The sequence below is a fragment of the Rhinolophus sinicus genome, linkage group LG18, assembly GCF_036562045.2.
Source record: "Rhinolophus sinicus isolate RSC01 linkage group LG18, ASM3656204v1, whole genome shotgun sequence".
In the NCBI taxonomy this organism is placed as follows: Eukaryota; Metazoa; Chordata; class Mammalia; order Chiroptera; family Rhinolophidae; genus Rhinolophus; species Rhinolophus sinicus.
Genome location: NC_133767.1, coordinates 15,748,801 through 15,761,054, shown reverse-complemented (window position 1 = coordinate 15,761,054; position 12,254 = coordinate 15,748,801). Strand labels below are relative to the sequence as shown.

At 54.9% G+C, this 12,254-nt stretch overlaps 1 protein-coding gene and 1 long non-coding RNA gene across 3 annotated transcripts in view; one reads left to right on the top strand and one right to left on the bottom strand.

Moving 5' to 3' along the window:
• Positions 1-12,254, top strand: part of LOC109460634 (uncharacterized) — a 54,204-nt gene that overhangs the window by 38,010 nt on the left and 3,940 nt on the right. The gene's annotated exons all lie outside the window — the stretch shown is intronic.
• The window catches only part of LMF1 (lipase maturation factor 1), a 107,904-nt gene continuing 97,403 nt past the window's right edge, over positions 1,754-12,254 (bottom strand). The window contains exons 9-10 of the mRNA XM_074323090.1: positions 11,265-11,377; positions 1,754-10,539 (exon numbers count right to left, since the gene is read on the bottom strand). Coding sequence (XP_074179191.1) covers positions 10,332-10,539; positions 11,265-11,377 — 321 coding nt within the window. The 3' untranslated portion in view covers positions 1,754-10,331. The remainder of the gene's footprint in view (positions 10,540-11,264; positions 11,378-12,254) is intronic.

Here is a 12,254-nt window from a genome sequence, read left to right as displayed (position 1 = left end):
CTGAGAACAGCAGGAATGCGTCCTTTCCCTGTCTGAAGACAGGGGTCTGAGAGCAAGGTGTCAGGACCCCGCTCCACCTGAGGCTCCAGGCGGAGGGTCCTTCCGCCTCTTGCAGCTCCTGGGGGCTGCTCGTCCCGTGGGCTGTGGCCGCCTCACCCATCTCTGCCTGTTGTCGGACGGCCTCTCCCGGTGCCTGGTCTCCTCTCATTGCAAGGACAGCAGACGTGGGATTCAGGGCCCTCCCTTATCCAGCACGACCTCCTCTTAACTAATTACATCTGCTAAGTTCCTGTTTCCAGAAGTCATGTTCTGACGTTCTGGGTAGATGTGAATTTGGGGGGAACACTGTTCAACCCACTAAAACAGGCCCACGGGCCCTCGCTGGTGGAGCTGATTCCCCTGTGAGTGGACGGAGGCAGCAGGAAGCACCAGGCCCGGGCACACCTGCCCAGAGAAGCACAGGAGCCGCCTGCCAGGGGCGGCAGTCATTGAGGGGAGGGCTCTCAGCACAGGTGGCCTGACTTGGCTGACAAGAACCATCCATCCTCCCCAGTGGCCAGCAGGGGGGACAAGTGATGGAGCCTGTGGTCCCCCAAGCCGTGGTGGGAGGGGCGTCGGCTGGGGCTTGGCCCCCCCGTCCCCCGAGGCCAGGACATGAGCTCTGAACGTGGTGTCCACTTCCGTTTGAAAGGGCACGGTCGCCGTGGTGCCCAGCGATGATGGACAGACGGAGGGACAGAGCCCAGCCCGGCGGCCTGCTCAGCGCCAGCCCTGCAGCTGCGCCGCGGCCACAATGGACTGAGGGGCATTGATGGGGACACAGTTGGCCCCTGATAACTTGCTAATGGCGCATCATATTTTTTTCATCTAGAAGAATTGTGTGAGTGTGAAAACTGAGTGGGGAGATGAGGCCACTTGATGAAGAGCCTGGAGCCCACCCCTTAAAGGAACAAGGCGTGTTTTTTCCCATTTTTTCATGTGGCTCAGACAGCTGGCTCCTTAAATATTAATCAGGGGTTATTGAGATGCAAATGTGTGCCCACCACAGAAAGGCCCGCAGCTGCAGGGCTGGCGCCGATGCCCTGCCCAGGTGCAGCCCCGGCCAGAGCCAGCAAGGAGGAGGTGACTCTAGGACGACCCTCCCTGAGGACAAATAGAGTCGTTTACCCCTTGACAGGAGAGAAGGAGAGGGGAGAGGCCACATCTTGTCATGGTGACTGCCTGTCACAGCTTTCCTGGCTTTGAGCCGTGAGACAAGGTGTCCTTGCAGGTACATGTGGCTAAAAGGGGGCGGCCTCCAGCTCTGCTCCGTGACTGAGGCTTTGGAAAGCTTGTCCAAGCTGCTCTGGGTTCAAATGACTTTAGAAAGTTTCTCACAGGAGAAACAAGCACCAGGCTGACAACATGCCCTGGAAGGAGGGAAGGGGCGTCTGGGGCTTTCCGAGTCCCCGCCTGGGCTGCAGCAGGTCAGACTGTGGCTTAAAAACTTAGGGAACAGAAAACATTTCCAAAGAGTGAAAAGAGGGTGGGGAGGCGTGGCGACAAGCAAAGCAAACGTGCAGTCAGTCGAAACACAGAGTAAGTTGGGGGAAGTGAGGGCGTCGGGTCAGGGGGACACACACACACACACACACACACACACACGGACCCGTTTGCTTCCACTTTCTGTGAAAAGGCAAACACCCCACTCAATGCTGTTTATCATAAACACCGGGAACCAAGTAGGAGCTGATGCTCAACAATGAAAACCGAATTTTCTGTTTAACACATTTTTACTGTGAATTAGAACGCACACAAAAGTCCATAAAATGTGTGAGCTCAGAAAACGTTCACAAACTGAATGTCAGTGGAACCGCCACCAGGTCAGGTCAAGAATCGGAAGCTCGTGGCCCCTCCTGTGGCCCCAGGGGAACCACGCCCCTCGTCCTGCAGGCCCCGCCCGTGAGCCGTCGGTGACGAAGGACTTGGCCCCATCTTCCACGTGGTTGTGGACGGTCGCTTCTCTTGGCTGTGAAGTACTCCACTGAGTGACCATGCGAGCATTCGTCCAGCCTACTTTTGATGGACTTCGGGTTGTGTGCTGCTTTTGTCTCTTAGGACCTCTAGCACCTCCTCCTGGGGACGTCTGTCCACACCCAGGGATGGGCTGCTGGGTCCCGGGTGTTTACAGCTTCGGTCGATGTTGCCACCTGAGACCTGGACAGAACACCCCTGCCCTCTGCGTCGTCAGCACCGGCTCGGCCAGTCTCGCTGAGGTAGTGATGTTTCAGCGTTCCTCGGTGTTGTTTCCAAAATCAATGTGATGAAGGTATAAGTGGTGGGGAGCTGGGGCTGGCTTGTACCATCGCACGAGATCCCACCATGCACATCCCTTCCCAGCTCTGTGCCTGAAATCACTCGGTGGGAGTATTTCCAATCATGGAAATTAGAAAAAAAAAAAAATACTGTCAATCAGGGCTTTATGCAGAGTCCATTGTAATTTACATAAAATAAAATGCAGCGATTTTAAGTGTACAGCGTGGTGGTTTTTGACAAATGTGTACACCAAGGTACCTACCACACAATAGAGATAAAAACATGTCCCACCCCAGCCCAACTATTTCCATGCCAGTCTGTTCCTCCCCAGCCTGAGCCCAGGTGACCACTGACCTGTTTTCTGTCACTGTAGTTAGTCGAGACTGTTTCCCTCCCTAGAGTTCTGTATAAGTGGCGTCGTCTTTTGTCTCTGGATTCGTTAGTTAAGCATGTTGTCAAGGCTTGAACATGTGTGTGTCTATAATTTGGTCTCTTTATTGCTAAGGATTGTTTGTTGTGTGGCTACGACACCATCCACTCTCCTGCTGATGGGCTCCTAGACTGTTCCGTACTTTGACTCTTATGAATAAATCTGCTAATAACATTGCTTACAGATCTCTGTGCTTTCATTTCTTTTGGTTAGATACGCAGGAGAGGAACGGCTGGGTCGTATGGTAGCACACGCTTAATGTTTTCAGAAATGCCAAACTGTTTTCCAGACCATTGTACCTTTTCATATTGTGACCAGTAGTGAGTTTCTCCTTTATTTTCTGAAAATGTGTATAGATGATATAATTTATTCATTAAATGTTGGCGAGAATTCACCAGTGAAGCTGTCTTGGCCTGAAGTTTTCTTGGTGAGGTTTTAAATTATGAATTCAGCTTAATTGTTATGGGACTATTTGTATTTTCTCTCTCTTCATGAGTTTTGGTAATTTGTGTCTTTTATGATTTTTATTTCATTTCAACTAGAATGTCAGTTCTATTAGAATAAAGCTGTTCACAACATTCTCTCATTATCCTTCAGTGGCTGTAGCATCTGTAGCAATGTCTCCTCCTTTCTTGATGTTGGGAATTTGCGTGTTCTCTCCTTTTTGCTTGATCATTGTAGCTAGAGGTTTATCTATTTTATTGATATTTTCAAAGAACCAGATTGGGTTTCATGGATTTTGGTCTCATGTTTTGGCCCTGAAAGGGTTCTAGTTTTATGCAAAGGTCTTTGTTGGAAGTCCCATGTTATCAGGAAGAGAGCCTCTTTCTTGCAGCCTGGGGTGTACTATTCTGGCTTTCAGCTTTTCTTACACCAGATTATTCCCTTTTATTTTTATGAGTTCAGATACAAAGTTTGTTTATATTTTTTCTAGCATTTCTACATGTCTGTAGCTAAAGGATTTTTGCAGTAGATTAGCTCACCATGCTGAGTTTATTTTATTTTGCTATAATTTTTTTTTCCTATTCTGTCATCTTGGACCTTCTGCCCATGGTGAGATTTTTAAAGAGACAACTTCTAGGTTAGGAAAAATATTAGAGATCGTAAGAGAGATGGTGAGTCTCAACCTGGATGCCAGCCCAAGACAAGAAAAAGACGTGTGGGAGTAGGGAGGAAAGAAACAATGCTGTCCACTATTTGCAAATAAACTATTAGAATTCATAATAAACTTCAGCTTGTTTTGAGAAACGGGCCAATGATAGTCAAAGCAGTTTTGAGACGTGTGGGCTGAGACCACCAGGTACCAGGACTGAATATATAAGACTGTGTAGAACGACCTGGGCAGCTACAGACCCCGAGAACAGTGAGTCTCCCGGCTCACGGGCGAGTCAGCTGCTGCCTGTACGGCCAGGTCAGTCCAGTGGAGGGAGGTGGCTGCACAGCAGGAGATGGGGTGTGACCCCAGCTATGCCTCAGGCCTGCTAAGCGTTGAACTGGTCTGGGTAAGGGAGGGGCAGGCAGTCTCAGCAGAAAGCCATCCAGATGGCAAAACGTTTAAGAATCACCAACATTATGTAGCACGGCTGCCTTTTCATTTGCTCCCGTTTTCCTTGGGTAATTGGTAATTGCATATCTATAACCATCTCTCCTAGACCACCAGTTAAAACAGCCCACATGTGGTCATGCGCTGGCTGTGGATGCCTGCTTTCTGTGCCACTGGCGTCATTGCCTGGTGTACTGGCTGTCCCTGTGCTCTCAGCAAAAAGGGAGGAAGCACTCAATCTGCTTGGCCCCCACGATGGTCCCACAGACCCTGGGACAGGGAGGTCCAGGACCTCGGGACATTTAGGCTATTTGTTGGGTTTTGTTCATTTGTTTGTCTTATTTTTAAAAATTGAGGTGACACTGACAGTAACATAAAATGAACCATTTAAAAGCGAATAGGCAGCAGCATTCAGTACATCACAGTGTTGCACAAGCACCACCTCCATCTGGTCCCAAAGCACTTCACCTCCAAAGGAAACCCTGTGGCAATTCGCAGTCGCTTCCATTCTTCCCTCCCCCCAGCCTCTGGCAACCACTGATCTTTCCATCTCTATGGATTTATCTATTCTGGACATTTCACATGAATGGAATCATGTAATAGGTGACCTTGTGTGTCTGCCGCCTTTTACGGAGCATGTTTCCAAGGTTTACCCATGTTGTAGCGTGTGTCGTTACTTCCTTCCTTTTTGTAGCTGAATAATATTCCACCGTATGGATGGACCACATTCTGTTTATCCATTTGGCTGTGGTGCGTGTGCTGCTGTGAACGCTGGCATACGAGCATCTGCTTGAGTCCCTGTTTTCAACGTATACTCAGAGGTGGGATTGCTGGTCACATGGGAATCCTGTTTCACGTCTCGAGGAGCTGCAGGCTGTTTTCCACAGTGGACAGCATTCTGCTTTCCCAGCACAAGTCCTCACCAGCTCGTTGTTCTCTATTTAAAAGAAGATGATTCCCCTCCTGGCGGCTGTGAAGTGGTCCCTCACTGGGGTTTTCATGCGCGTTTCCCTAATGACTGCGGATGGTGAGCGTGTTGGCCATTTGTATGTCTTCCTTGGAGAAATGTCTATTCAAGTCCTTTTGAATTGGAGTGTTTGTCTTTCTGTTGCTTAGCTGTAAGAGTGCTTTATATATTCTGGATACTAGACTCATCAGATACAGGACTTGCGAATATTTTCCCCATTCTGTTGGTTGTGTTTTTCATTATAATGTCCTTAGAGCCACAAAAGGTTTAAATTTTGATGAAGTCCATTTTTGTTGTTGTTGCTCCTGCGTTTGAAGTCCTATCTAAGAAGCCATTGCCAAATCCAAGGTCATGAAAATTTACCTATGTTTTTTATCTAAGAGTTTTAATAGTTAGCTCTTTTTTTTTTTTTTAAAGGTTTTATTGGGGAAGGCGAACAGGACTTTTATTGGGGAACAGTGTATACTTCAGGACTTTTTTTTTCAAGTCAAGTTGTTGTCTTTTCAGTCTTAGTTGTGGAGGGTTCTGTTCAGCTTCAAGTTGTTGTCCTTTCAGTCTTAGTTGTGGAGGGTGCAGCTCAGCTCCAGGCCCAGTTGCCGTTGCTAGTTGCAGGGGGCCCACCATCCCTTGTGGGACTCGAGGAATTGAACTGGCAACCTTGTGGTTGAGAGCCCACTGGCCCATGTGGGAATCGAACCGGCAACCTTCGGAGTTAGGAGCACGGAGCTCTAACCGCCTGAGCCACCGGGCCGGCCCAGCTCTTATGTTTAGGTCTTTTATCCACTTTAATTTTTGAACATGGTGTGAGGTTAAGGGCCCAGCTTCATTCTTTAGTAGAGTAACAGGCTGTGCAGGCCTGTAGCCTCAGAGCAGCAGGCTGTCCCTTGTCGCTTGGACTCTGAAGATTCAGTTCTCAGAAAGTGTCCCCACTGTGAAGAAGCACACAACTTTATAGGGTCCTGTCATCTGTGAATGGAGGTAGTCTTACTTTTGGTGAATAACTGGTGAAAATGGGCACCCGTCTTGTTCCTGATCTTGGGGGCAAAGCTGTCAGTCTTTCACCAGGGAGGATGTTAGCAGTGGCCTTTCATAAATGCCTTATTATGTCAAGGAAGTTCCCATCTATTCCCAGTTTTGGGAGTGATTCTTACCATGAAAGGGTGTTGGATTTTTGTCAAATGCATTTTCTGCACCAATTGAGGAGACGGTCGTGCGGTTCCCCACCCCACGTTGTTACTGTGGTGTGTTGCATTGATTTGCTTACGTTGAACCATTCTGACATTCCCGGGATAAATCCCACTTGGTCGTGGTGTATAATCTTTTTAAGATGCTGTTAGATGTGTTTTGCTATTATTTTGTTGAGGATTTTTGCATCTATATTCATAAAGGATATTGGTGTGTTTGTCTGGGTTTATCAGGGTAACAGGCCTCACAGGATGAGCGGGAAGAGTTCCTTCCTCTTCTAAGTTTTGGAAAGACTTTGGGAAGGATGGTGTCAGTGATGCTCTGAATTCCTTGTAGATGGAATTTTGTAACGAAGCCGCCTGGTCCAGTCTTTTTCTCTGTTGAGAGGTTTTTGATTACGGATTCAATCTATTTACTTGTTACAGATCCTTTCAAAATTTCTATTTCTTCCTGAGTTTAGTAGTTTGTGTGTCTCTAGGAATTGGTCCATTTTTATCTAATTTGTTGGCATACAAATTACTCATAGTCCTCTGTTACATTCCTTTTTATTTCTGTAAGGCCGGGAGTAATGGCCCCACTTCTTTTTGACTTGCGTCCTCTGTCAGTCACGCTAGACGTTTCTCAACGTTGTTGATTCCTTTAGGAGTTTTAAAGGTGGATTTGCTGAGACGTTGAGTTTTGGAGCTGTCCCTCAGGAGGGAATGTCTCCAGTCTGAGCGAGGCTCAGAGGAGCATGTGCTGGGCCTTGGCAGGTGCCAAAATGTCCTTCATCATCTGAGTGAAAAACCTCTCAGCAGAGAAGACGCCAAGAGCTCCTCTGGCTCAATGAACGCACCCCGTCTCCCGTGTGATGTGAGCGGTGCCCCTTGCCCAGTTGCGGGAGCAAGAAGGGGAGGCAGGGTGTGAGTCCTCCCTGGAGACAGGCCCCTGGCTGAGCTTGCCGCTCTGAATGGGGCCAAACGCCAGGCTCAGTGGGTCATCTGAGCACGGCCACTGCCCATGGATGGTGCCTGGGTGTCTAGAGTCCCAAGTCCCTGGGAACAGGCAGTGGCACGGGTGGTGGCCCCATCCAGACTTTTCTGACTGTGTCCTCTGGGCCCCAACTCTGCAGGTCAAACATGTTGCGGCCCCTAAGGTGGAGAGTCAGGGTCACTTCTGTGTCTCTTGGCGGCAGTGGGGGATGGGGCAGAGGTGTCAGTGTACCGGGGCACCTCCTGGGCCGAAGAACTTTCCAGAATGTAGCGTGGCCTCAGGGACAAGCTCTGCAGCTTGAGAGGATCTTGGCTGGGGCCTGGGTGTCCAGACGCTTGACGGACAGAGTGCTCTGCATGGGAAGAAGCCCCAGGCAGGGGTGGGGGTGACGGCAAGGGCTGGTTGGGCCAGGCCATGGTTTCCACGGAGAACAGGAGCGTCTTAATTCCCAGCCCCTCGGCAGGTCAGGTGCTCGGCCACTCCCTGATCACCCCCTGCCCCTGGGTCAGGTCCCCCCGACAGCAGGGCATTTGTCCTGGCTGAGAAGACCCCTGCGGCCCCTCCTCAAGAACCTTAGACTGACTCGGGTTTTCCAAGTTGAACGTGGCAACTGGGGCATGTTCACATTCAGTTTCCAACAGACACCTGTGCTTCCTATCACGTCGGGTGGAGAGCCCTCACCTACAGGCCTTGGGGACGGTTCAGGAGGGGAGAGCGAGGGAGGGAAGGAAGGAGGGAGGCAGAACGTGCCTCCACTGTCTGGAGGGAAGGTGAGCTAACGCCCCTGCCTTGTTTCCCTGAACCCCACTCTCATCTAGATGTTGCTCTCGGGCTGTTCAAGAAACAGCAGATTCCCATGAGGCCAGAGAGAAGGCAGGACCAGGCAGAGCAGATGTGCAGTGTGTGGACCTTTCTCTGTCATCAGGTGGACGGTTTATCCAGCAAACCCTGCTGGGGGCCAGGCTGAGCCCTTCAGCAGCCTGGAGTCTGGTGAAGGCAGGACCAGGCGGCATTGAGGGGAGGGGCCCGAGGCTGAGCAGCTGGTGGACGAGGGACGAGAGGGTGCAGGGTGTGGCTGGGCCGATGGGCAGTGACCTCAGCTTCATGCTCAGGGAGGTGGGCAGTGGGCGGTTCTGAGTGTGGGAAGGGCACAGCCGACAGGATGGTGTGGCCTGAAGGCTGCTGACACCCGAGCCTCTGGAAGGGGGAGGGGCTGCCTGAGGCGGTCTGATGGGTCCTCCTGTGTCAGACAGTGAGTGGAACCTCACTCTGGCCGCTGCGCCCTCACAACCTGGACCGGGGGTCACCTGTGAGGCCCCCAGGTTAGCAGATGTTTATCCTGTCCCAGGACTGGTGTGGGGCCGCCTGATTCTGGAGGTGCCCCTGAGCCAAGAGGCCCCCTGTGTCACTCTGCTATTGGCTCCAGCCCTGCTTGGGGGCAGGGCTGGATGGCGGCCCAGAGAGGAGCTCACAGTCAGGGGTGCTGGGTCCCGGGGCCTCTCCTGCTCAGCCTTGGGTGGCAGCGAGCCCAGGTTGGGGGGTGAGACGGGCTGGGGGGCAGTGTGAGGACACACCATGGTTCTTGGCAGGGAGGCCACCTGCGGTTCTGGGCATGAGGGTCTCCTCGGGCCCCCCGGTGCTGCCACCCATCGGCGCAGCCCCTAGGACAGCCCCCCGGGAAGGGCTGCCCAGGCACAGCGGCTGGCGGTTGGCTGCTGTGGGCAGACGTGCTGGCTCCAGGCTCCCCGTCTGAGGCCCCGTCTGTCCAGCCACAGACACAGGACGCCTGTTTCCCTGTGAGTGGGAACACGGCCTCTCTGTTGGCACCTGGGCTGGCCCCCCAGGCAGTGGGGGGCACTCCACACAGACCCACACTTGTGCCCACCTCATCCCGGCCTCCTGGCCTAAACCACCTTGTTCCCACTGGGACCCTCCACAGTGCAGCCTGGCGCCCTGGAAGGCTGGGGATGGGGCGGCAGGGGTGGGCGGCCACTCCCACCAGTGCTGGCCAGGCCAGGGAGGAGGGGGGACCCCACAGCCTGCTGCCCCCATGGGTGGAAGCAGCTCCGAACCCCCACCATCCCTCGACCTGGCTGAGCAGGGCTGGGGCTGAGCTGTTTGTCCGGTGTGACACCAGCCCGTTCTCTCACCGCTCACATTAGGCTGCACCCCAGTTCTCAGTGGGGCCCCAGGATCGCCAAGCAAAAAAGAAGCCAGTTTAACATCTGACAACTGGCCCTCAGAATCTCCACTGTGGGAACCACTGCCGCCCTAGCACCCAGGCCGGGCCGGCCGCTCTGCTACGTTCCCAGCCCCCAAAACTCCCCCGCCACAGGGCAGGCTCCATGGTGTGCCTGGGGGGTTGTGGTCACAAAGAAGGAAGAGGTACCGCGTCTCAGGGCCCGTTGGGGGCGCCCACCCCGGGGGGGACAAAGGGCTTCTGTCCACGCCTGTGGATGCTGCTCACTGGGGGAGGAAGCAGGGCCCAGGCCAGCCAGGGAGGGCTCTGAGGAGGGGTGGCCGTGGGGGGAGCCAGCCCTGGGGGCGTGGAGAGGAGGGGAGAGCAGGGAGTTTCCTCACAAGCACACCAAGCACACGCCACACGGCTGCTGGGGGCACGGGCCTGGCTGTGGAGCAGGACCCCTGGGCCAGGCCATGGCCAATGCGGGAGCCGAGGCCTGTGCAGTGGGTGCTGGTGGCCCCGGGCTGACCAGAGCTGGGAGCTCCTGGGGGCCTGGTGACAACGGAGATGACCAGACGTGGGGTGGGGTAGGGGTTTTCTGGGTTGCCTGGGGACCAACTGTGGAAGAGGAGGAAAGCTGGGGGGCCCTACCCGGCCTCCAGGAGACCCCCAGCGGCTCCCACCTCTCCTCCCTGGGTTTGTTTTCCTGGATATCTTGGTGCAGGCGGAGACGCGGGGGTGCCAAGGTCTTCCCACTTTATTTCCGGTGCACTTTATTCCCTGGAGCCCGCTGTTCCGGGTCTGGGTACGGCCACTCCCGCGACCTGAAGTAGTCCTTGAGGTCCGGCAGGCTGATCGCAGGGAAGTAGGGGCCCAGCCTCTTTCGGATCCACCATTTGCCAGCAGCAGCATGCGGGCCCCCAGGGAGACTGAACTTGTACCTGTAGTGCTCGCCCCTGACCCACCTGCAGGGAGAGCGGACATCAGCCTGCAGCCCCTGACCCACCTGCAGGGAGGGTGGGCATCAGCCTGCAGCCCCTGACCCACCTGCAGGGAGGGTGGGCATCAGCCTGCAGCCCCCGGGCATCAGCCTGCAGCCCCCGGGCATCAGCCTGCAGCCCCCGGGCATCAGCCTGCAGCCCCTGGGCATCAGCCTGCAGCCCCCAGGTATCAGCCTGCAGCCCCCGGGCATCAGCCTGCAGCCCCTGGCTGTGGAGACGCAGCCTCTTAGGGGACCCTAGGGCTCAGAGTCCCGGGTCTACACTCCAGGAGGGGATGTGTGTCCATCCAGATGTTCCTGGGGTGGGGGAGCTGCCCACAAGGAGCCCCCTCACAACCAGGCCCCCAACCAGAGGACTTGGGGGCAGGCTGGACTCCAGAAAAGGTGACCCCATGGTGTGCAGCCCCAAGGAAGGCTGAGCGCTCAGCTGCAGGCTTCCAGAGACCCCCCGGGACTGAGGGGCAGGACTTGCTGTCTGGGGGCCCCAGCCGCTCCCAAGAAGCTCGTGTCCTTTCAGCCAGTGAGCAATGCTGCTGGAAGGGGGAGGCCTGAGGGCCTGTGGACCTCTGCACCCGGCACATATCCAGGAGTGGGGGCCTGGCTCCCAGAGCACATTCTGCATTTGGGGGAGAAGCCCTGAGGTAGCTGAGGCCACAGCTGGTGGGGGGTCCCATCTGAGGGGAGTCTTACCTTGGGGGAGCCCTGCCTGCGAAGGGGTTGAGGGCCAGCAGGGACAGGGCATCAGCTTCGTTGGCCAGGAGCTTGCCTGCCAGGTGGATGATCCACTCGTGCTGCTCATAGGTCTGGGGGCAACAAGAGGAGGGGTGGCTGCTGGGTTGGTACTGAGCTGGCACAGCCACTGCCTGGCACTTGGACAAAGCCACCAGCCTGAGTCCTGGGGTGGGCTGGAACTGTGGGGCTGTGGCCCCCAGGGGTCCTCGGGAGAGGGTGTGCTCACTCCTTGCTCCCCCCCTTTCAGAGGGCCCTGCCCGGTCACTCCCTACGTCAGTCTGTTGTCCCGGGCCTGACTGAGTGTGTCCGTGGTCGGTCTCTCCTGGATGGTGGGCTGCCCTGGGGCCCCAGGCCCCAGTGCTTTGGTCTGGGCTCCCCTCCAGAGGGGCTGCTGGCTTCCATTTTCACCCACTGGCCAGACATCTGTGAATTGTTCACTTGTATGCTGGTCACCTGCCCCACTGTCCTGTCCGTGTGTAACTTGGATGCAGCAAGCACGGAGCCTGGTTGTACCAGCTCACCTCTTGGCTTTTTCACCTGTAAGCCCTGGCTTCTCAGGCGACTGACAGAACCTTCCTGAGGCTGCCCCCATGGGCGACGGGTCAACAGGAGGATGAGGAGCCTCCAGGCTCGCTCTGGCCTGAGCAGACACTGTGGACGCCGGCCATGCCTGTCTTGTTTTTGGTGGAGGCACTTTGAGAAGCTGGCTGTGGCACCCTGGTCCTCGAAACCCAGAGATCCTCGTGTGAGGGTATCTGAGGGAGGGCCCTGGGATCCAGCAGGGGTCTGAGCAACGTGGGGAACCACTGCTGTCCAGAGGCAGAGCCTGTGCGTGCAGTGGACGCACAGGGAAAGACGTGGAAGGAAGCCCAGCCTCGGACCACAGCCCAGTCTGATGCCCGCCTGGCTCCAGGCGGCTGCAGGAGGAAGACGCAGCCCCGGGAAGGC